This window comes from Protopterus annectens, chromosome 4.part0, assembly GCF_019279795.1.
Source record: "Protopterus annectens isolate FY-2018-M chromosome 4.part0, PAN1.0, whole genome shotgun sequence".
Taxonomy (NCBI): domain Eukaryota; kingdom Metazoa; phylum Chordata; order Ceratodontiformes; family Protopteridae; genus Protopterus; species Protopterus annectens.
Genome location: NC_056733.1, coordinates 290,121,555 through 290,147,987, shown reverse-complemented (window position 1 = coordinate 290,147,987; position 26,433 = coordinate 290,121,555). Strand labels below are relative to the sequence as shown.

Below are 26,433 nucleotides of genomic sequence, written 5' to 3'. Positions count from 1 at the left end.
ATGTAGTTATGTTAAAATTAGAATAAAACAAATCTGGCATTGATGAACTCTTGTATGAAATAAATCACATACCATCACTCAAATACAGATGTGCACATTGTCTGACTCTTTTCCTTTCCTTTGGTCTCTCAGTCTCTTTTGTGTTTATTTCCCCATCTTTCCTTTCTTTTGCATTTCCTTTCTATTTTAAACTCTCAATATCTCATTACTGTGCAACATTCTTGTGCTTAACTTCATTTCTCTTCTCTCTCTCTCTCTCTCTCTCTCTCTCTCTCTCTCTCGGTCTATTTGCTGCACTGCTTTGCTATTTCCTGGTCTCATCCTTAATTTTATTACTTTGCTCTTTTTCTTTCCTCTTCAAGTCCTTATCATTTGTAACAGTAGGCTAAATGCAGATATGCACAGTGCAGACTGATGGTCAATTACATTGCTCTTAACTATTTTAAGACTAGAATGGATGCAAAATGTTCTACAAAATTATTTTTAATTACTACACTTCTAACATATTCAGCGAAACTGCAAATTGGCCACATTACCTGTCAATCACAATTTCAAACAATACGATGTGAGAGTGTTGTGTGAACTCAGGATCCTCCTCTACAAAGTCATACTGTTCTAGCAGCATGACTAGATCCAAATCACATGAGATTTTGTCAGGAAACTTCCAAGAGGGATACCTCACTGCTCCAACACGGGAAAAGGCATCAATAATTGCAGCCTGTAAATCAGTGATGTCCTTCCTTAAGCTATCCATACAATCTTGATTTCCAAGAAGGTGTGCCATGATCAGCAGATGTAAAATGCATGCATACAACAAAAGTAGCTTGAGATGTTCAGTGCAGGCAAGTACATTTCTCTGAACTTATAAAGTATACCCAGCAATTTCACAGACTTTCTGAAAAAGAAAAAAGAAAAACAGACATAAAACTGTAACATTCACCTAACTAGGAAGCAAAGTGGTGGTCTTTTTTGCAGTTGATTTTTCCTTTAAAACTTTAGATCTAATTTTGTAAATAAAATTCATGCCAGCTAACATGTGCAAATTTCAAGTCCAACTCACACAGTCATTTTTTCATTTTTATTTGAAAGGTTTACCCAACATATTATAAAAATATTGCAACAAAAAATACACACAAACACACACACACACACATATATATTGTGCATGCCTGAAAAAAAATAACAATAACTTCTGATATTAGATTAAATATAAACCATTGTGTCATTTAACAAATTAGATAAATCGTCTAAATTGATTTTAAATTACATAAACTAGATGAGGTATCAGCATTTAAGAAAATGTCTATTAAAGAAAAAAACATTAGTCAATGGATTCTTTGTAAGAACTGCAGAAAATATCCTAGATCTCTTAATACTGATATTTTGTGTTTATCTCTTGCAGGGAAGACAAAAAGTCTTAAAATTGTATTGGGGAAGACTTTACCCATTTCTTTGTTATATTTTTCCTAGTCATAGCCAGTATCATCCAAAGAAGATAATACTTTTCTTTGTCTATCTGCGTGTCTTCTAATATGTTGAATAAAACTAATACTCTGTTTAAAGATAATTTGTCAGGCCATAAGAAAAACAACTGTATTATTCCAGAAACTGAATGAAGATAAGCAATCATAAAACACATGTGAGCAATTAGCCAAACAGGTTTTCTGACATTACCAGCAAAGAATTATTTTAACTGATTTAAAATGTTCTTTTCTATTAGGTGTTAAAAATGCACTGATTAATCATTTTCAGTTGAAAATTGTCAAAAATGTACCAGTGAGGTGTTACCCAGTGATTAGTGATTTTAACAAATACATATTTCTGTTTTCAGGAAATACTGGGATTTCATCTCATCTGATGAAATTCTAAAATTTATTATTCAAATTATTATTATATAAAATAAAGATTTTATATAAATTAAAAATAATATTTTGGATTAAATTTGTTATACAAAACTTATGATAAAATAAAATTAATTTTGAAATATATTTATGATAGGACTGGGATAAAGACTGAACTTTATTTTTTGCATGCGATCTGATACTTTGCAAAAGTATGCAATCTTGAGGATCCAAGTTACATTCAGATATTAATGATTGTGTTCATCTGACAATTGTTCCATTAACACAATTATGTCAACTTAAAAAAAAAATTTTTTGGATGTATTAAAGGAACTAGTCCATCCAGCTATAATTTCAGATCTATATTACCAAGAATGCTGCATTTATTTTTTAAAAAGATGAAATTAACAAATATAAATTGTGTAGAAGAATAAGTGTTAAATGAGTAAAGTTGCATAAGTAAAGCCACATTATGCTATTAGAGAAAAAGAATGGTTAATTTTTGTTGTGTTGTTGTTAAAGAATAAAATATTTAAGAGTATCCAGTTTGCTATATAATTATCTCACAGCCAATAAACTACTACTTGAAACACTGATGTCTCAGCATAGACTTTTATGTTAGTTCAATTAAAACCCTCTAGGTTTCATGATCTGAAGTAAAGATTTAAAGCAAGTCTCAGCTTTATTTGGGAAACCATAGAAAACTTAAAAGTAACTTAATGATTTTTTAAAGTGCCTTATTAGGAGGAAGGACTAAAGCTTGGTTACCTGCAACATCATTGGAAATACCAATATTTTATTAATTTGAGTCTATCTTCAAATTACATGATTAGTTTGCTCCATCTAGATATCAATTTGGTTGCATCTTTCAATGTTTCTTCATAGTTAATATCTCTAGTTTCTTCCAAGAGACTTATTAATAAAGATACCTAAACACTTCAAGGTTTGAGTTTCACTGCCATTCAGTTTACAACATGACATTTGAGCATTTTCCTTTTTATCCAAGATGATTGGATTTTGAATTACTGAAATGAAGACCTGATAATGTTGCAAAATTATTAATAATTAAACATAACGGATTCAGAGATTCTTCAGAATTTGAAAAAGTTAAGCTTCCAGTTCTCATTCTTTTATTTTCTGATCAGATCTAATTAATATTGCCAGATTGTCAATGGTTAAGTCAAAGAAAATCCGAGATAAAGGGTAGCCTTGTTTTGTACAAATGGTTAAAGAAACTCATTCGGAGGAGAATGGACCTAATTTAACACAAGTCTTGTTGTCATATTTTCTGAAAGAAAAATAAAATGGGGGGGATCAAATAACTGTAGTGATTTAAATAAATAATCCCAGTTTAATGAATCAAAGGCCTTCACAATGTCAAAGCTAATAAAATAGCTTTTTTAATCCTGTTTACTTAAAATATCTCTAAGGGTCATTAATATTTCAGTTTTATCATGTTTGTCTCTTATGAATGAAACCAATTTGATCTGACAATTAAATCAGGAAAGATTATTTCAATTTATTGGGTAAAATTGATATAAACATTTTATAATTAATATTTAATAATGGAATGGCCTATTAGCAGAACATATCTGTGGGTCTTTGTCATCCTTAATAATTGGTGTAATTAGTGAGTATCTCCAGGAGAGCAGGAAGAAGGAATTCTTCCAATTGAATATACATCAATAAGGATCTTATGAAAAAAATCTGTAATTTTTAGGGGTAGTAACTTTATATATATGTCCAGGATTCATCATTCAATTACTGAAGCTTTATAACCTTTAAGTCCTTTATTTTATTAGATTTTTTTCTGAAAGAGATTTCTTGAAGTAATCTGTCCTTCAGTTTGGAACAAAGCTTCTTATTAAAAATGTTTTATCTGTGAGTGTTTTTAAATCTGAGTCAAAGGAATCCTCTCTCATTAATCCCTGGTTTAATGAAACATGATATTGGCTAAACTCTTCTAAAATTGCTCCAATGTATGTACATATTGTATTATTCTTGGGATTTCTTATTTCCTTAATCTGAATGAAGACAAGATGTATTTTCACTCTTCAGGATAGGTTATGCATATGTTTAGGAGGCAAGGCATAAGAGAGAAACTTGAGTTTTACAACAAATACCCATTTTATATGACAAAAGTTCAGCATGTTTCTTATTTAAATTTTCAACTTTCAATTTTTTAGTGTTTTCTCCTTTACTTAAATTAAATTTATTTTGTATCTGAATGTCTAACAATTCATTGTCCCAATCTCTCACTTTCCTTTTACACCAGGCCAAAATCTTATTATACATATAGGCCTTAAAGAGTCCCACAGCACAACGTTATGTATCTCTTCATAATTATTAATTTGCATAAGTATTCTGTTTCTGAAAGAAGCTAATATTTGAGCTCATTTTAAATTAATAACATAGGAATGAATTCTATTAATCGGAAGTAATTTTCTAAAGTTAAAGATAATTGAGCTGTTCAAACTAAGGGCATTGTGGTCAGAGATGGGGCAAGAAATTATATTAAAGTTAATTATTTTAGAAGACATATGTTATGTGATCTCACCATCTTAGCAACCTTTGCTTGGGTGCAATATATTAAACAATAATGAGTGAATTCCAGAGATTTCTCATCTGATATAAAGAAATTTTTTTTAATTAAGAAGATCAATCCATGTTTTAGAGTCTTAACTGAGGGAGTCAGCTGTAATTGCCTAGTGGCCTTACTCCATACAGGTTTGTCCGTAGGAGGGCTCAAAATCTTGTCTGGCCATTTAGGTATAGGTTCTACAGTGTCCGGCTCCTTCCCAACTCTGGTGGTAATGAGGTCCACCAGAAGATCTGCCGGGGGGAATACCCAAGAGGTAAATGGGTCTGCATCGAATGCCTCCAGGAATACCGACTTGTCTGAGGAAGGCTTTTGGGTGGACCAACCTCCCCTCTGACGGAGGATTTCCATTATATCTCCAAATGAGACACCTTTGGGAGGTGATCTGGGTGAGCCTTCCCCTTCCTCCAAGTCGGTATCTCCTGTGAAGGACTCGGGGGAGTCCATGTGCCTCCTCTTGCACTTGCCTTTGTGAGGGACCTCCTCGGGGGGGGGGGGCTCTCTGGGGAGGGCTGACAAACAGCTTCATATTCCTCGAGGGGAACTGTCTGGGGCATATCAGACACAGGCTGTCCCTGGGAAGACTGAATGATGGAAGACACACTCAGTAGCAAGGGAGCAGGGACGTACTCCAAGGAAAGAGTGAGGGGTCTCGATCCTCCTGAGAACCCTCTCCACAAAGAAGGCCAAAGGGGAACTGGCTTCTCTGAAACTAGCAGGATGAGTAACCATGCTCCTTGGATCTGACGAAGGGATCTGTGCCAAATCCGGAACAGACAGACCCAGAGGAATGGTATGTCCCGACCATAAAGGAGCCAATGACACACACATCCCCCTGGATCCGACGCCCAAATCATGGCTTCAAGAACTCGGATCCAACAAACTCGAGGGCATGGCCGGTGTCAAGGTTGGAGGAACCATGACCGCCTGACTCCGGGGCTCCTCGGATCCAGGGACTCCGAAATCCGGTGATGGTTCGGAGAAGGAGCTATTGGGGTAAACATCGGAGCCGAACTCCCCGCTCTGGCAGAAGGGGGAGCCAGCAACACTCCCATCTGCAACTGAGTCTGTAAAAACCTTCTCATCATCTGGTCCATGTCAGTCTCCAAAGGGCTTCTTGTTGATCTGGAGGATGCCACCGACACCGGCTGAGAGGGCCGATGTGAGGACGACCTCGAAGCAGGTCGAACCTCCTCCTCCGGCTCCGGAGAATATCTAGGGGAATGGAGCTGAAGAGAAGATGGCTTAGGAGTCTTGTCCAGAGTAGTGACCCCTTTAACAGGAGGACCCAAAGGATCCGATGGGTCCGCTGGTCTCTTACAACCCCTATCTTTGTCTCTCTCTTTCTCTCTCCCTGTGCTTCTCCTTCCTGGCCTCTTTGTCACCCTGTTTGGAAATGGGAGAAGGAGTCCTGGACAGGGGAGGAGGACCAGAAGCTGATACAGCCACAGCCATGGCCGTAGAGGAAGAAGAAGATGCCGATTCTGCCAGGAGAAGCTCAGCCAAAATTAACTTGGAACTGTGATCCCGCAGAGTCTGAGGGTTAAAGGCTGCACAAAATTTGCAGCCTGAAGAAAGGTGGGGAACCACCCCCCCCCCAAACACACGACACACAGAGTGTGGCCATCAGCTGGGGATAACTCATGGTCACACTCTGTGCATTTGGAGAAAGTTGGCTTCTGAGAGTCCGACATCACAACTCCCACAACAACCAAAAGGCTAACTAAAGCCCTACCTAAACACACACACGCACACACACACACACACACACACACACACACACACACACACACACACAGCAAAGGCGGGAAAGGGAGGCCTACACTAACTAAAAATACAAAGTTTGCTACTTTTTTTTAATTTATTTTTTTAACGAAAACCCAGGAGAGGAAAAAGGGAAGGTAAACCTATCCATGCACACAAAACTGACTTTGCACAGTTAAAGTTGGAAAAATCCTACTCTACCTGCCTGGAGCTCAGAGATCACATCTTGGTGAAGCCGCGGCAAACGAGATCTGGGGGTTGGAAGTAGGTTGCAGTGCAGTGTGGGTAAGGGGGAGGAGCTTAGAAAGCTGCCGGCTCAGATCCATATTGGATCCGAAACCCACAGGTTGATGATCAAATGAAGTTAACTACTTCAGATTAATCCCAGTTTAATGAATGCCTTCTCAATGTCTAAGCTAATAAAATAGCTTTGTAATCCTTTTTACTTAAAATATCTCTAAGGGTTATTAATATTTCAGTTTTATCATGTTTGTCTCTTATGAATGAAACCAATTTGATGTGACAATTAAATCAGGAAAGATTATTTCAATTTACTGGCTAAAATTGATATAAACAATTTATAATTGATATTTAATACTGTGAATGGCCTATTAGCAGAGCATATTTGTGGGTCTTTGTCATCCTTAATAATTGGTGTAATTAGTGAGTATCTCCAGGAGGGCAGGAGAAAGGAATTGTTCCAACGGACTAAACATCAATAAGGATCTTATGAAAAAATCTGTAATTTTTAGGGTTAGTAACTTTATATATATGTCCAGGATTCATCCTTCAATTCCTAAAACTTTATAACCTTTGAATCCTTTATTTTATTAGATTTTTTTTCTGAAAGAGATTTGTTGAAGTAATCTGTCCTTCAGTTTGGAACAAAGCTTCTTATTAAAAATGTTTTATCTGTGAGTGTTTTTAAATCTGAGTCAAAGAAATCCTCACTTATTAATCCCTGGTTTAATGAAACATGATATTGTCTAAACTCTTCTAAAATTGCTCCAATGTATGTACATATTGTATTATTCTTGGGATTTCTTATTTTCTTAATCTGAATGAATACAAGATGTATTTTCACTCTTCTGGATAGGTTATACATATGTTTAGGAGGCAAGGCATAAGAGAGAAACTCGAGTTTTTCAACAGCTATACCCATTTTATATGACAAAAGTTCAGCATGTTTCTTATTTAAATTTTCAACTTCCAATTTTTTAGTGTTTTCTCCTTTACTTAAATTAAATGTATCTTTATTTGAATGTCTAACAATTCCTTGTCCCAATCTCTCACTTTCTTTTTAAACCAGGACAGTTATAAATACAGGCCTTAAAGAGTCCCATAGCACAACTTTATGTATCTCTTCATAATTATTAGTTTGCATAAAGTATTCAGTTTCTGAAAGAAGCTAATATTTCAGCTCATTTTAAATTAATAACATAGGAAGGAATTCTATTAATCAGAAATAATATGCTAAAGTTACTTGGGTGCAATATATAAAACAATAATGAGTGAATTCCAGGGATTTCTCATCTGTTACAGATTTTTTTTTTAATTAAGAAGATCAATCCATTTTTTAGAGTCTTAACTGAGGGAGTCAGTTGTAATTGCCTAGTGGCACTAGTTTCAGAGCTATCTGTAATACAGTTAGCCCCCTCCCACAATTAAGCTATCATTTGCTTTATTAAGAATGAAATCCAATGTTTTTTCACTAGTCTGGCATCCATCACAGGGAGACAGTATAATGGCTAGAGTCCAAATACTGTTACTATAATTTATTAATACCAAAGATAATAAACCATCATTATCTTTAAATTTATAACCATTTTGAAGCATTACAATATTTTCCCCGAAGGATCATTACCCCTCTTCTTCTACGTTTAACAGATGACAGGACTAAATTTATATATTGGTTTGGGTTCAAAAACTTGTATCAGCATGTTTAAGTGTGTTTGTTAAAGAAACACTACTTGTATCTTGCTAATATTGAGAGATTTCATTAGATATCCCCCCTTTTTAGAATTATTTACTCCATTAATATTTAGGGATGTTAAAATCAAGTCCATAATTTAAGAGAGAAAAAAGAAAAAAAACATGCATTTACTGTAAAATAAGTACATCATTAAACCAGGAAAAAAAGACAACTCATAGATATGCCTGATGGATAAACTTCCAAGCATTTCATACATGCACAAAAACTATAAATGGAACCAACAGTAAAATATAACAACATAGCTAAAATGATACCCATGGGATTTTTATTAAAAAAAAATCATGGTTTAGAAGAGCTTAACCTGTTGGACTACCCCACTTAAACACACACTAGTATAGCTTTAACAAAAACAGCTCAGAGAAAACCATATTAGAATTTCAGTCTGGAGAACAAACATTTATTAAAAGAAAAAAAAATCAAATAATAAAGATTCACCTGGAAATTCACTAATGAGCCTAGTAAGAGCCATATGGCTCCTTCTAGAAAGACCCTTCTACCATGACGTGCTCATTTGTAATTCAGAAAAATAACTGTGTTGAGGCAAGATCTCATTATCAGCTAATTTCCATGTTTCTTGAACCACAATTACTATCACGATGTGCAGATCATGGCTGACCTGCATATCATGGTAGTAACCTGCTGCTCGTGTAGGCAGTGATATTCCCCCCAAGTCACTCTCCGTCTCACACACACACACACACACACACACACACACACACACACACACACACACACACACTCGGGCACAAACATGAACACATACAGACAGGCACACACACACACACACACACACACACACACACACCACAGTCCCAGTACCTGTCTTTACCCTATATGCTCTACTGTGGTTCCCCCCCACCCCCATACTACTTTAGTGCCATTAGAGCATTTATATGTTAGGAGATGATGGTCTAGTGTATCCTCTCATCCTTAATCCCCATTATGATGTTGGTGTTAAGATGCTTTAAACACTCATCCTGGCGCCAAGTGCATCTCCCCACCCCAGATGCCTATAATAATGATGCCATTATGGCACTTCAGAAAGTATTTCCTTGGTATCCAGTGGTCCATCCCAATACCCATACCACCACTGGTATCATTACAGCACTTTAAAAAGTATTCCCTGGTGTCCAGGGGTTCCACCTCCCACTGTCTCCATACTACCATTGGTGCCATTACATCAGTGTAAAACGTATTTCCCTGGTGTCCAGTGCTTCACAGCACCCCCAATCACTGTACTGCCAATAGTGCTATTATGGCAAGTTAAGAGTAATCCCTAGTGTCTAGTGGTTACCCAACCCCCCCATACCAGTTATGATGTTGGTTCAATTCTGGAACTTTAAAAAGTCTTCTCTGGTGTCTAGCGATTCCCCCTATCCCATGATCCCCGTACTACCACTATAATCATTACAGCACTTTAAAAAGTATTCCCTGGTGTCCACTAGTTCCCTCACCTTTGATCCCCATACTACCATTGATACCATTATGTCACATTCAGAGTAATCTTTGCTGTCTAATGTTCATGCCACCATGTTCATGTTGGGCAACTGAACATGGTCTTTTGGCAGTGTTCAATTCTGGATCGTGGTAAGAAAGCCCCATGCTGATCTACACAGCCAAGCAATTTCTTGCATCTCTCAGCCATGTATATGCCCATGTGATTCAATTATGTAGAGGCAATTTTGGGGAGATAGAACATGGTTAATTATGATATGTTTCTCCCCCAGAATGCCTCATTATCATTCAGAATGGCTGTGGGGCCAGTCTTTCACAGTGCTGCATGTTTTTGTGTTAAAAGACCATACTGCACTGTGTAAAGATGGTTGCTGAGTCAAGAAAAGGTACCACAATGAGTATAACTCCATGTACACATCACAATACCTTAAGGATTGCAGCCCACAGTGTCTAATGTTATTAATTATTGGTTTCAAATTTGTAAACTTTCTCCTTTAAATAACTAAACAGCTAAAAGAGATATAGTTTTACTTAAAATATGAGTCTAATAACTAAGGTTTAGTCAAAAGAACTTCAGAAGAAACCCATATGTTTGGAAGTTAACACTTTAAAATATACAATCATCAGCTAATATAATTCATCAATTAAAATACTATTAAGTTATAACTTGGTATTAATTAATTACAGAATATAATACGTAAATAAAATATACAAGGTCTCAGAAAACATAAAGATAAACACACTTATGGTTTCTGAGTACTTGTACATTTAACAGATGGTTTTTACTTGTACATTTAACAGTTAACCATATGTAGTAAATCTAATCAAGTTAACAAAGGAAATCATCATAGATTCATGTAGTTATAATAAAAACTGTATATTAACTTTTTATATAGCTTGTGAGGGATTATTGGCAATAATACAAGAAATACAGTCAAACAAACCAAGAGACCTGTATCCACTGAGCAAAAGTCTCAAGTAACCCAATAAATAATAAATCAAAAGCCAAAAAGGTGCAAAGAGATGAAACCAGGCTGCTTGCATAAAACAAAAATATTATTTATTCCAAATTGACATGAGCATTGTCACAGCTACACAGCTACATATGCTGCTTCATCATATGTAAAAGAACAATACCTACTGAGTAAACTTATATACATGCCTAGTCACATATTTAGCTGCGAAAGCGCTAATGTCAATTTGGAATAAATAATATTTTTGTTTTACGCAAGCAGCCTGGTTTCGTCTCTTTGCACCTTTTTGGCTTTGAATGATACAAGCTATGTTTTGTATTAATCTTAATATAAAAAGGTATTACTTCATGAGTAAGTTCAGCAGCCTTATAAACCTGAAGGAATTTTAAAATATATATAAGTATTGTATAACCTTGCTAGGGTTGAACTGATAGTGACTAATCAACTTTGGGAGAGATGGCAAAAACATAAACAATTAACTATGCCATTCTGTAGAATGCATTGTTTGATCATACTAGCATGCCAAAAAAAGAAAGACAGAATATGTAATTGAAGTAGTTAATTAATTTCCTAGTTACTCCATTAATAGATTAGTTTTGTCATAAGCATTAGTAGTAAAGATAATCTTGTCATGTGCTGAGACTTTAAAATATATAAAATAACTTGCATACAATTTCAAGAATCATGAAAAACTATCATCAATAGCATTTAAACTTGTACTGTCCTTTTAATATAATCTGGAAGCTACAGAATAAGTTAACATATACAACATGAGTATGCAAGATATCTTCAAAACTAAGTGAATATAATATACTTTAAACAATTTTGTATTTCAAGATGTTGGAAACCGAAATACAAGTTAGAGCCAGTTTCCTTTATTAAAACTGCTTTTATTAAAACTACTGAACTGTTTAGCTGTAAGAGTTAATAAGCATGTTGAGCAGTTACAGGTAGGCAGGTTGACTAATTAACTATGCAGTCAGTAAACTTTACACTCTCTGGCTCTCGTGACTGAGATGATAATGCATAGCTTTCACCGAGAATATTAAAGACCTGAATAATAACAAGTAAAAAATGAAAGTACTGCATTCTTTCTGCTACTCTTTCTCTTATCAAAGAAAAAACAAATATAAACGGTCTACTACTCCGTCCTTATTCTGCATCACTTCTAAAACAGCAAAACAAAAGGGCAAGTCAAGAAACGCTTGACACTCACACACACAAGTGCACATAAACACAGGCAAACATCTACACAGAGACATATCTAGCCCTGAATACTTGCACTAACATTTTAAGCTGAAATTCTCAAACTAAATTAAAACTAATACAGAGTGTGCTTCATTAAACTTAGATTTTCACCAAAGTTGTGAACTGCTCTTGTTAAAATTCCAAGTAATCAAGTATTACAGAATATAGAATGGAACCACATTAGACATTTACATAGATCAAAAATCAGCTTTCAAATAAGCATTTGACAGCATTATGAGAGAAATATAAACACGTTTAAAACTTCTAGTTAAAGTGAAATAACTTTGCTTATATAAACTAATTGAATCATTTACAAGTTATAATTTTAATAACAGAAGAGAGAAAGAGAGAAGTATTGATAGGAAAGTTTTAGAAAAGGAGGAAAAAAGAAAAAAAAGAGAAAAGTATTATGGAAAGTATTATTATGTGCAGTTTGGCTTAAAGTAAACTCAGATACCACCTTAGGCATAAAAGAAGGATTAGTTCTCGCGAAAACCTTGTTCCTGTTGAAAATGAGATAGGGTTGACATACCAAAAGAGCTTGCAACTAACATACTCTTCTTACAGAAGTCAAAGCAATCAGTAAAACTGTTTTTCAAGTTAAGAACCTCAAGTCAGCTACATTAGCTTTTTATAATGGACCATGTGCTAGCTTCTCTAACACAAAATTAAGATCCCAAGGAGGGACCACTGGTTTTCTAGGAAGCTTCCTATGCAAAACCTCTTTCAAGAATATTTTGACAGGAGACTACATTGAAAGAGGAGGATTTAGGGGCAGACATGTTGAAATGGCCAATAAATGAGCCTTGATAGAGGAATAAAAAAAGCCATAGGATAGTAACTCACGCAAATATTGTAAAACCAGGGAACAACTAGCCTTGAATGGGTGCTAGTTATGTTGCTGGCAGCAGCTAGAAAACCTTTTCCATTTGCTAATATATGATTTTCTAGTTGCAAGCTTTCTCGATTCCATTGGTACCTGATGCATGTCCTCAGAAGGAATTAAGACCCTATCACCCAGGCAGTCAATTGAAGATGATTGATGTTGGGTATATAAAACATCTCTAGTCTTATGTGAGTAGATCTGGCCTGTATAACCAGGAAAGAGGAAGAAGAGGTAACATTTTGAATTTGGGCACTATCGCAAACAGGTTTAGGAAAGAAAGCTCCAGAACTGGTCTCCAAGTATTTTCTTTATTTGGCACTTGGAACAACCTTGAATAAAATCCTTTCCCCACCTGGGAAGGAGGAACTAGTTCTGTCATTCCTTAGGACAGCATGTGATTAAGAACAGGTGGAAACAAAAGAGTCTTATCTACAGGATGATGAATGATCCCTTGGAAAGGAAGAATTTCCTCCCACTGCCATCTGTAACCTCAATGAATGATTTTCACAAACCATTTGTCTGAAACAATCTGTTGCCAAAAAGAAAAATGGAGATTCAGACTTTCTGGAAGAGAAAAGAAAAGGGTCCACAAGGTCGCTTGAACAGTCATTCAAACTTGTTGGACTGCCCTTGGTTTTGGGAGGTTTGAGACTTCTTTTTGGACTCCCCTCACTATTTCATCTTAAATGTCTCTTTACCTGAATTCTGTTGAGGCTGTTTATTCTTTTTTTTCCCCCCAAATTGGATAAGAAGAAAATAAATATCTTGGACAATTTGGAAAAGGAGGGATTAAAATTTTTTACAGATTTCTTTGATCAGCTTGCCCCTTCCATCACACTTTCTGACCAGTTCTGCAGCCCTGAGGCCAAACACTAAATCTCTACTGAAGGAGAATTTAAAATCTCATTTTACATCATATGGGAGATTCTGAGAATGCAGTCAAGCAAACCTCCTTAAAATAGTATCAATTGCATTAGCCTTGGAAGAAATATCAACAGAGGTATACACACACTGCAAACAATGAATAGTGACCTGCGCAACAGAAGAAACTAGTTAGTTAAAACAGATTTTTCTTCGTAGGAAGAAGCTGTAAATAAAACATTTCTTATACTTTCACAATTAGTTAGAACAAACTTTAACATATGAGCCTGACAATTCAAAATTCAGAAATCAAAGTTGCAGAAGTATATTCTTTTTTGCCATACCTATTAATAATTTTCCCATCCTTATTAGAGAAGGATTAGAATTAACTAAGTACTTAGCAGCAGTGAAATCAAGTAAGACAATAGCTACTGGTTCAGATTTGGGAACAGTGTATAACATTTTAAAAGACTGAGGAACTTTATGTATCCTATCTGGCTTTTCTAGCACAGCTGGCTGACTATCAGGAAAACTGCAAAATTGCAAACAGTATGACATACATCCTGCAATGCAGACAGGACAGGAGGAATGGGTGTACATTCTGGAAAATCCTTCTGTAACAACTCATAGTATTTTCTGAGGGACAGAGAAACCTAAGTGTTTCCCACTGAAAACACTGGGACATTCCAGCAATAGTCTCAGAGAAAGAGAAACTCACACAGGGAGAATCAAAACCTGAGCTTTTTTCTGAGTCTGAATCAAAAGATCCGAGGAAAAAAAAGCCCTGAATCTGTCCCTGCATCTTCCTGTTCAGATACAGAATACTGAATCTTTTCAGGAAAAGAGGAATCAGTCATTCTCTTTCCAGAAACTACTTTAGAAGAAGGAGCAATAGCCTGAGTAAAACTCTGAGACAAACCCAGCGAACTACTCCTAGCCAAAGAAATTTGAGGAGTAGATACATAACTGGGTTTTCTGCTTCTTTTTGACTGGAAAATGGGGCCAACCAAATTACTAACAGCAGCAGCTACTTCCCCAGGGATGGGCACAGCATTCTGACACAACAGGGAAACCTTCCATGCTCCCTCTTCCAGGACTAACAAGAGTGGCTCTTCCTTGCCTCCTGAGGGGACTCCAACAGCCACAGAGGATGTGGCTAACCCCCAGTCCATAGTGGTTGTAGGTGCTACACAACAGGGATCAAGGTAAAAGATGAGTGGCCACAGCAGAGTCTCCCACCTGCATCTTAGGGAAATTGCTAGCCTGCTGTGGTGACAAGGGCTGTTTCTTTAATTTTTTTCCTTTTGTGGCTGGAGCAGGGACCGACCATGAGACTGGTAGTATGTTCCACGTTCAAGCCAAAAATTGTGCCGCTTTCCTGGGGAAGACAAACAGCAAAATGCTGGTAAAACTACCAGTCCACAAGTTACTTTTCTGACGGAAAAAAAAAACAGTAAAAAGCACTTCAAAATACTTTGGGTGCCCCACAATGGAAAAATAAACACAATTTCTCCACAGAAAATACATTTTCAGTTAGTATATACTAATTTTAAACAGACAGAAAGAAATAAGTGTTCCATTTTTAAGAGTATTATAGCCTCAGGACAGTCCATTAAATAACACTTCTAGCTTTAAAATAACTTCCCTGAAGAGGATTGTAATAAAGCTTCAAATAAATTTAAGAAAACAAAAGTTGTTTTTTCTTCCCCAAAGGGAGTTATCTGCCCCTCAAAGAAAAGCACAAGCCAACTATCAATCTTCAAAAGCCTCAAAGGAGTGTACTCTTTGGTGGCAGTAAAACTCTGAATGCTTCCTACCCAAACATGTCTTTTAGCTAGCTCATCTTGATCTGCTTAACAGTTTAGATTCATGGAAGGTGCCAGGAAACCTTGGAAGCTGGCCAGCTGTTATACCCTTGGCAGGATATAACCCATATAGCTAAGGCTACTACAGCAGTGGTCAACATGAATAATATCTCACCAAGACTGCTCTGCAGGAATTTGAGAACCTATAGGGACAGGCGTATGCACTGCTTTTGGGAATTGTGTTCTGCAAGAGAATGAAAGGACTGAAAACTTTGTTCCCTACAGCAGTAGTAAGCACAGAGTAGAGCTTTCAACTCTTTAGTCCAAATTGTTGGCTCCAAGGCATCCTACCTGTATTAATGGCCTGCACTGGAGCTGGCATAATAAAACAGTTATCTTTTTGTATCTGCATTAATGGCAATAGGCTGTCTTTTGTTTATCATGCTTTCTGGTGTTACCTACCTGAATGAACTAGTGGTAAAGACAGTCTAGTAAGCGTCTTTACATTACCTGCAACTTGAGATTCATTCGGACAACATTATGCATGGCAGCAAGTACCACTGTTACACCAGAGTTTCCTGTTCACTAACAGGAAAATCTCCTGATGGAAACTACTATTTCTCTTTTCTTATAGTGGAAAACTCCACAGATGTGACTAAACTCTTGCCTGTTTGTAAGATTGCTGCTTCTCACTTGCTTGAGATGACCTGTCAATATGATAGTAGCAGAAAGAGAATGGAAAACTGTTTTTGTTACTTTTTCCTACTGCTGCAAAGAAAGCGAGCAATCTATTTTGTTGCTTGTACCTATTGCTAAAAAGAGGCATAAGTCACTATTTAAGCATAGGTCACTATTTTTGCTATCTGTTACTACTAATGCAAAAAGAAAGAAAGAAAACTGTTTTGCAACTGTGAATTATTGCATGCTTGTGCAATTATCAAATGAGAAAGATCACCTAGACCACCCACTGTTAAAGCCATGCCTCAGCAAGTCCAAAAGCACTCAGAAAACACAAAACATAACACCACACATACTGTCACTCTTAGTGGAGTCCCAAACACTAAGCCCCTAAGGCAAGCAAACACAGTACCCAGGACTGAAATCACAGAGGACTCCATTGTAAGATATACAGGTTGAACAAGGAGAAGATTACTGTTAGTTGCTTATCTGGAGCCAGGATCCACCAAATCATGCATGCACTCAAGTCATTAAGCCACAAGTACTAGTATGATTCCATCATAGTCCACGTAGGTATAAATGACCTGAGATATATACCTTCCTGGACTATATGAAGAGAAGTATTATGGAGCTTTCAGACTGTGTGTCTCAGGCTAGTAACATCCTGGCACTGAGCAACATATTACCATTACCTAGGATGATGCCACAATCATTCTAAGGGGATTAAATATTTGTTAGCTTGGGAAGCCATGGTCAACAGACCACGTTGTTTTGCAAAGGATGGCCTGCACCTTTCCTATCTATGCTTTTGAATACTGTCTAAGGCTTTGTCCTCCCCCACAGTGCCTTTTTTTGGTAATGCCAAATTGACAAACCTAGCATTATAGCAAAAATCAACTTAACAGAATCTTAAGGTATTGCTGCTCAGCGCCAGCAGCCTAAATAAAAAAACACACTCCCTTCAAGCCCTCCTCAAACTCGAGAATATAGATGTCTATGCAGTTACTGAGACATGTTTTAAAGCAGCAGAGAGTACCCTGCCAGTGCAAGGTTTCAATGCCTTCCACACCTTTAGAACAGTGGCTTCAAGGACAAGGGCTAAAGGTGGAGGTGTCTCAATATGCATCAATAACAAGCATACAGCATAGGGTGGTCAAACAGAATGATGGTCTGGAGGTCCTCCACATGCAGATCACCACAGATAAACTCCCGTACCATATCCTAGCTAGCTAGGGGTCACACTGCAAGCCCCAAAAAGCTCACAATGCATACTTGGACCTACTGGGGACACATACCATCCACAGTCTCATGGGAGACTTTAATAACCCCTGTATAGATTGAGAGTCCAACACAGCCTCAAATCTACAGGAACAGACATTCTGGACTTTGTAAATACAAACACCCTTGACCAACTAGTGAATGTGCCCACTAGAGACACCAACATACTGGACCTCATGCTCACAAATATGGGAGAATGCTGCACACCCCACCATGTCTCATCCTCCCTGGTAATGTCCAACCATAAAGCTGTCTCCTTCAAAATCAACTCTGTAATCCCATTAAAATCAGTAACAGTTTGTAACTATTCCAAGGCAAATTACTTGTTATTAAGTGATGGTTTTTCAAAATTCAGTGCCACTCCAGTCCTGAGAACACACCAACTAAGCTGCACTGCTCTCAGAAACTAGCCACAGAAACAAACCACCCTGGTGGTACCCCAAATTAAACAGAATATACAACAAAAGGAAAAATAATATTACAATAATCAAGAAAGACAATTCCCGTAAAGAGAAAAACTCTCTCATCAAAGTAAATAGGCAACTAACAAGGCTAATGTACCTCATCTTTGAAGAATTGTTAAAATATTGTGCTATTAGAACTCAGAGTGTTTTTGTGTATAATGTATTAGTTTACTCTCCTTCTGATGTGTTTTTGTGTTCAATGTATTATCATCAATGTATGCTTGTATTTTTGTGTGCAATGTATTACTTTATTGTATTATCATGGAGCTTTTCTCCCCGGGCCTCCACTGAAAAGGGGCTTTCGAGCACAGTGGACTTCCCCGGTTATCAAACTGGAAATAAAATAAATAAATAAATAATTAGATCAAGCAATGCCAACTTTGATTTTAAGATATCCTCCCAGGTGAATGATAACCATAAGGTCTTCTACATCTATATCAGAAACCTCAAGGGCAGCAGACAACAATGTGTTGAACTGATGGTTAATGGTGCTACATTCACCAAGCATGGCTATATAGCGAACCTGTTAGCGGACAAATTAATTTCCAACTTTACCCCCCCTCACCCCCCCCCGATAATACCTTTAAAAATAACCCCTCCAAGTATAACTAGTGAGCATGTACTGGTTGAACTCACTAAAGTCAAGAACACGGCCTCAGTGGCCCCTGATAACATCCCAGGATGCCTCCTAAATAGTCTAAAATACAACTTATCAGGACCCCTGGAATCATTATTTAACTATAGTTTTAATACAAACTTTTTATGCTATGTGAATGGAGGACTGTGATTGTCACCCCCCCCCTTCATAAGGGAGGATCTTCAACAGATCCTGGAAACTGCAGACCCATTAGTCTGCCTAGTCTTATTTGCAAACCTATGGAAAAATTATCATGGAAATTATCAACAAGGATATAGGTGACCTCCAGACACTTGGACCCATCCCAGTTTGGCTCTGTCAAAGGAAGGTCATGCTTACTGAATTTGGTGGACTTCTTTGAAAAGGTTACTTTGGCAATGGATGAGAGGAAAACTGTGCATACTGCCTACCCAGATCTGGCTAAAGAATTTGATACAATACCCCACTTGGGCATTGTCAACAAAATTAAAGAACTAGGTATAAACTCCTTTATAAAACACTGGATAGTTAGCTGGCTCATTAATAGTACCCAGGAGGTTAGAATTGGTGAGACCACCTCCAAAAAGAGAGTGGTCACCAGTGGAGACCACCAGGACTCTGTGCTAGGCTCACTCCTCTTTAGCATCTATTTCTCGGTTGTCAAAGTCAATATCAAAGGTCTCTGGCTAACCAAGTTCACAGATGATTGCAAATTGGGAGTAGTAATTTAACCCCCTCAAGATAAGAACACTCTTCAGGAAGCTCTAATGCAGACAAACGCTTGGTACCAAAGTCATGGCTTAAAACTGAATACAAAGAAATGCATTATAGTACCATTTGGGAAGTCAGCCACCATGAGTAACTATGTCATCAATAAAACACCCTTAAAAGTTGATTCACTGGTCAGGGATCTGGGAAGTCATGTAGATAGTAACCTAGATTTTGACCAATGTGTGTCCAAGGCAGTAAGAAAATACTTTTGTGTTGCTCAACTTATAAGCAAAGGCATGGCATCTAGGTCCAGAGAGCTCATCATACCATTGTACTCAGCTGTCATTAGGCCCATCAAAGAGTACACTGCCCCCTACAGTATTTATCTGACCAGACACATGCAGCAGCTGGAATGTCCATAAAGGATCCTTATAAAAAGAATATAGGGAGTAAATACGGTGTCTTACACTGACCACCTCAAAGCCTTGTTTCTTTACTCGGTATGATACAGACTTACACAAGGCATCCCTGGACCCTGTTTTGATGAATCTTTTGCACATACACAAAACAAACAGCATCAGAATTACTAGATTAAAAAATGTATTTTGCTTGTAACATAAATAGCACATGTTGGAGAGATAGATATGTTTCTCAGAGAATTCCCATTCACTGGAACAGGCTCCCCATCCATGTGAAGCTGAGTTCCTCCCCATTCCCATTTAAGTGCAACATGGACAATGGATGGGTAATCAGAAATTCACCCCTGGACTGGCTCATATGTCCCTGATGGACAAAGGCAGTCAGCAAACTACCCCCTATAAATCACATAAAAATCAAATTCATGGGTCACATTTGGGTTTGTATGGCTAGGCTTTTAAGGGCCCTAGTGATCGTTAGCCTAATATACACATATGAACCTTTGAGAATGGATTATTGCTAAATGGACCAGGCAAAGTACAGTACAATTGTGTAAGTGAAACTTAGCATAACAGTAAATGTTCTAATGGGTCACTGTTGCCTAAGCTATATATGTCCTACCCCACTGCAACATGACAGCTTATTAAAACTAAGTGTGCCTTCCTTGTGCTCCAATTGTCAGCAGGCTGGATAGCACTCAATCATCCCGAATTAACCAGAAGCACCAGTTTTTAGTCTTAAATAAGCTTGCTTTCCCGAGTGCCCGGTTTGGGTACAGGTACACCTGAGACCTACAGTAAAGCACGCTGTGCTCTGGCTGTAGACGTCTCAGCCAATCACAGCATTGCTTTACTGCACCTGTTTTGCATGCAGCTTGCATGGTTTAATCATTTCCTGTATTATGGGGAACTTAAGAGGCTGCAATGGACCTGGTATGGATGAAGGGCTCAATTAGGCATATCAATACAGCATCGGCATGGTGGAAGGCTAACAATCTGGGGAGCTACACTGGAGAGAAGAATATTGTTGGACTGGATGTGCACTTGAGAACTAATCATTCATCTTTGATCAAGGGAGAGTCAGCACAGCAGTACTTGGACTGAGTCGTACTTGTGCAGTAGTCTGGAGTCACCGATCCAATTTTGACAGGGGGAATTTAGAGCTCCAGCTTGTCGTCGTTCGTGAGTGTGTGGAATTAATTGTTCCCAGGAGGTCTTAAGTTGTAGTGGTCCCTGGTCCATGAGTTTGATCCGATCGAGGATTTTATTTTATTTTATTTTCACTAACAGGTAAGTAAGCTGCTCTAAAAAACAGTCAGAAATGCAGGTTTATGCGCGGGGCAGGGGGGGATTAAATTTACCGCGGCTTAAGTTCTGGCTGACATAAAAGATTGAAACAATACTAATGTCAAGAACTTTAATTGTACTTTGACTTGGGAATGGGGTCCATTCCCGTCACTGGTAATAGAAACCCAAAAGACTTGGAGAAATTATTGTTTTATTTCTTTTAGTTGATTGCAGTGTAACAACTTTATATTCCAGCATATGACATCCCTAGGCAATGTCTGCAAATTTTACAGATTAGATTATGGACATACTATTTTCTCTTGTAAATGTATTAAAGATGGTCTTTCACTCCACATAAAGCACACATATTATACTATTAATTTCAGTTTTATAAAGAAGGATCTGCAAAGTCAGCTACATTGTTTTAAGACAAACATATTTAACAATAACAGCAGCATTGCACTCATCCCCTAAAATAGTTTTAAAAAGAGTACTATGGGATACAGAGCTCCCTGCATATGGTGTGTGACCACAGATTTGCAGCTGAAGGCTTTTTCAACCAATTTTTTTCAACAAGAACAACTTCTATTAAAAAGTTGCTTAAAAGTAAGTCACATGTACCAAAATACTAATGCAGACCTCCAGCTATGTTTTGATTTTTTTTTTCATTAAATTTCTAACATGGTAAAAACACACGGTAAAATATAAGACTTAAATATGTAAACAAATGTTACTGGGACCTTAACTCTGTCGTTTTAGAGTTAAGAAGCAGTGATTACATGTCTCTTATTTTACCTGAAAATAAAATTTAATTACATTATTATTATAATGCAGAAAAGAAGGATTAACACATAAATGTTGACTGTCATACTATTGGACCACCAACGTTTGCTCTTGGGAGAGGCAATATTTTATTATAAAACGCTTCTCAATCTTTGTTGTAAGATCTTAATATGTTGCATTATTAAGTACTATTTTGTAGCTAGCTTCAGTCTAAACAACAGATACTTTTTTGAAGGAAAAGTAGATCAAATTCTAGTATGCTGCTATGTACTAATAATTGTACATATCTGTGTTCAGACAGTTCCAGCATCACTAGAATCCCCATCTGTCTACAATGGTTGCAATTATGGTGCTCACAGATAAGAAATGTTTAAGTAGCAGGATGGTGGAAGGCATTACTGTTTAAAACTGCATGTATAAGGAAACACACATTTGTTAATGTAGCTCTGTTGACCTGACTTTTAATGTTTTGATAACACATGCGCGCACACACACACACACAGACACACAGACACACACACACACACACACGCACACACGGGCACATGGACACACACACATGCACACACACGCACACAAACACGCACACACACACACACACACACACACACACACACACACGCACACACAATTCGAATCTCATATTTATATTTTCAGAATGTATTTATTCAATTTCAGAATATCATTTATATTTGTATAGACATATCTTCAGTAGTGTTTAAGTTTCATTCAATGGCTTGCAGTTTTTAAGGTTTTATTGTATGTATTATACGTATATTTTACATTTCGATATATTATATAGTAGTAGTTGATTGGTGGATATGTGATTTTGCCAAGTCTTTTTTATAAGGAAGTGTTCTGATTTTTGTTAATCTGATGACGTCCACAGTTCACAAAAAGGCAAAAGAGCTTAATGAAATTGGGTTCACCCGGTTTATAATGTATTTCTTTATATATATATATATATATATATATATATATATATATATATATATATATATACATACATATACATACATAAAAAATTGTGTGTGTATATTATTAGTCACTGGATTATTTAGAAAAAAAAAAGAAATGCTGGAAATATTGGCTTAGGAAATGGAGTAACAATCAAAGCACCCAGAAAAGTTACTGAAACCCTCATAACTGTACATGTTTCAGTAAAATTAAAGCAAATGCATTTCAGTATATTGCTCCATACTGGAGAGCAGAAAGAAAAATGTAAATCAACAGTCTGCCATGTACAAGACGTTATATAACAATGTAACTTATTTTAAGGGCCAAAATTTCCCACTTGCAGCAGAGATGTTCGCACGTGCTCCACCTACATCCAAGAAACTTCTGGCCAGATGGGCTGCATACATACATCTCAACCTGTTAGTGCAAGAAATCTGGACAAAGCCTGACAAAACTGGGGGGGGCAATGGCCCAAAAATAGGGGCAGATATTAAATATTGCTCTTATAAACTTAGAAAGTTGCATGCATTTTCTTAAAGATTTGAAGTCTGAAACTCGTGTGTGTCATTATTTAGTAACTTAGTAGCCATTTGTCAGAAAATCACAAATTTTATGAAAAATGCACCAAAAATATGAATCAAAAAATCTGGACATTCTGCAAAAATCTGGACAGTTGAGCAGTATGGCTATAAGACTGGAAAGGAGGCTGGCATGAAGCTGCTGGGACCAGAAAGAGAGACAAGTTTCTCTGCTACCCTGATAATTAAGCTGCAGTGCACCATTATTCTGCTTTTGCTTCTTTCTTGACTTGTGTTTATGTGAGTGCTTGTTATTTATTTATCTGTTTCCTTCTTAACTGGCCTAGAATGATGTCCTTCTTGCAGCATGCAGACTTTGTCCACACAGTGATTAAGGGATTTACTTAAGGATCTTTGAAATGTTGCTAGTTGAAGCAAAGCAGTTCAAGTGTGCTTTTCATAATATGTTGCATGAGTTGAGCCTTTTTAAGTCCATGTAGTACATGAAGTCTTAGTGCTTTTAGTATTCTTATGAGGATGTGTGGAAAGTAAGGTCTGTCTGCTGTCAGTGTGTCTGTAATACATAGAACAAGTGCAGTTAACAGTGCTCTAATTTAATAATTGATGACCTATGCAGAGAGCAAGTTCTGGAGAGTAATAAGATGACTGCTGTATATCTCACAGAGTTCATTTTTTAGATCTCTGTGCTTTATAGGTTACAGACATTGCAGGAACACAACATAATCTGCGTCTGCCTTCTGGAAGTGATATCACTGAACTGAGCTGTTTTGTTTCCCTCCTCTGCATTTTAGTGTTTTGAGTTTTATTCTGGATTTAGTCTTTTGATATCTATATGTTTTATTTTTCTTTACTTTTCAAATATTTTGTTTTATTTTTGTTTATTTTTAACTATGTATACTTAGTCACGCTTTCTGTGGTGGTTGTGGTTGTCAGAAAATGTGAATAGTTTTATTGTAAGGATAACAATACATTGAATGATAATGCTTCACAGTGATGAATCGTGCCCTTTCTGAATGGCAGTTTTTCAAGTGACTTGCTTACCTTGTTGCAGAAAAAATATTGCGTCTTATCTAGCAGTTTTAGTGAAGAATGGATTACTAATTTACTACTGTCACGACGGACTTGTTGAAAAGCTCTTGGTGATCAGCCTCTGGTTACTGTCTCTATATCTTTAAACTCTGCTGACAGTGGGGCTGTGGCCAGTAACTGGATAAAGCAAACAAAATAACTTTTGAGACAGTTGATTGCCATGTACTATTAACAAAAGTTATACTCCTGTGACTTCCCTAGCAAGTTATACTCCTGTGACTACTAAAAGTTATTTCATATGAAAAAAATCTGGTCAAATTCAAAAATAATGGGGGGGACAAAGCCCCAAAAATAGGGACAAATTTTAAGTATTGCTCTTATAAAATTATAAAGTTGCTAGAATAAAAGTTATTGTGCTACTATGCATTTTCTGAAGGATATGACGTATGAAACTGAAATGGTTGTCATTATTTAGTGAATTCAGTCCTCACAGATTTGCCAAAAAAATCCAGAAAACCACAACTTTTAAGAGGAACAGACCAAAAATAAGGGGTAAACATTTGGACATTCTACAAACATCTGGGCAGTTGAAGTATGAACCCAGTTGCTGGCAAAACTGGCACAGGAATATAGGTTCTGAGTTGATTCACATGATGGCCCTGATTTCTGGCAATAAGAACTAGGTTGATGATGTGTAGAATCATATCCATGATTTATAAGTTTTACAACATGCTCCTTGCATGCACTTCCTGTGTGCGTTATGAATCATTTGCAATAATAAGCTTTTTCTTTGGCCTCTTATGAATTATTTGCAATAAGCATTTTCTTAGACATGTTATGAATCATTTGCAACAATTGCCTTGGGTGCATTATGAATTATTTGCAGTAATGTACTTTTACTTGGATCCATTGAGTCATTTGCAGTAATGAGATTTTCCTGGATACGCTATGAATTATTTGCAATAATAAGTTCTTTTCCTGGATGGATTATGAGTTATTTTGAATTTTTTTTCCTGGTTGCAGTATTGATCTGCAATAACAACCAGGGATCACACCAACAGCACTACTAGATAGGGGCCATGGCTGTGTGCTACACGAGCTAAATGAGGAATTAAACCCGCACATAAGGCAGCTGTTTAATCTCAGCCTTACCACAGGATACGTGCCCAAGGAGTGGCGTACGGCAACTGTGGTCCCACTCCACAAAGGCGGTGCCTCTACGGACCCTGGTAATTACCGCCCCATAAGCTTAACAAGTCTAGTCTGCAAAGCTATGGAGAGGATCATAATGGAGCTCATAAACAAAGATATAGGGGACTTGCAGACATTGGACCCGACCCAGTTTGGCTTCGTCAAGGGCAGATCATGCCTTTTGAACTTGGTCGACTTCTTCGAAACAGTCACCAAGGTCATTGATGAGGGAAAGGCAGTCCATACAGCCTACCTTGACCTTGCAAAGGCCTTCGACACAATACCCCACTCGGGTATTGTAGAAAAACTTACCAGCTTAAATGTAAACCCATATGTCACAAGATGGGTTGCAAACTGGCTTAAGGACAGAACCCACAGGGTTAGAGTTGCTGGCGCTATGTCAGACTCCAAGCCGGTCACAAGCGGTGTCCCACAGGGCTTGGTCCTTGGCCCCCTATTGTTCGGCATCTACTTCTCAGAAGTACAGACCAACATGGGAGGACTTTGGCTGACAAAGTTTGCAGATGACTGCAAGCTGGGCGCCATAGTGGAAAGTGCATCGGACACGGATATCCTTCAGAAGGGACTCACGGAAACAGATAGCTGGTGCCAGAGCCATGGCCTGAAGTTAAACGCCAAAAAATGTATAGTCATACCCTTCAGGAAAAACAAGGTAACCCCAAGCTACCATATAGGTGGCAATCCACTAAGCACAGAAGAGGTTATCAGGGACCTGGGGACCCAGGTTGACAGTGGCCTTTCTTTTGACACTCACGTTGCTAAAGTGGTTAGAAAGACCTTCTACATTGCCCACCTGATCATGAAGGGATTCACATCCAGATCTAGTGAGGTAATTGTTCCCCTGTACTCTTCACTTATCAGACCAATGATCGAGTACAATGCCCCATTCGGGATGTATCGCACCCGACATCTGCAGCAATTGGAGAGACCCCAAAAGTTCCTCACCAAAAGGATAAAGGGACTCCAAAATCTGTCATATGCTGCCAGATTGAAGAAACTCCAGCTCTATTCAGTTGCATACCGTCTGCTCAGAGGTG

General features: G+C 37.4%; 1 protein-coding gene across 1 annotated transcript in view; it reads right to left on the bottom strand.

Moving 5' to 3' along the window:
• Window positions 1–532: 532 nt before the first annotated feature.
• CCDC157 (coiled-coil domain containing 157) overlaps window positions 533–26,433 on the bottom strand; it is a 115,011-nt gene continuing 89,110 nt past the window's right edge. Inside the window, exon 3 of the mRNA XM_044068273.1 lies at window positions 533–895. Within this exon, the coding sequence (XP_043924208.1) occupies window positions 533–784 (252 nt within the window). The 5' untranslated portion in view covers window positions 785–895. The remainder of the gene's footprint in view (window positions 896–26,433) is intronic.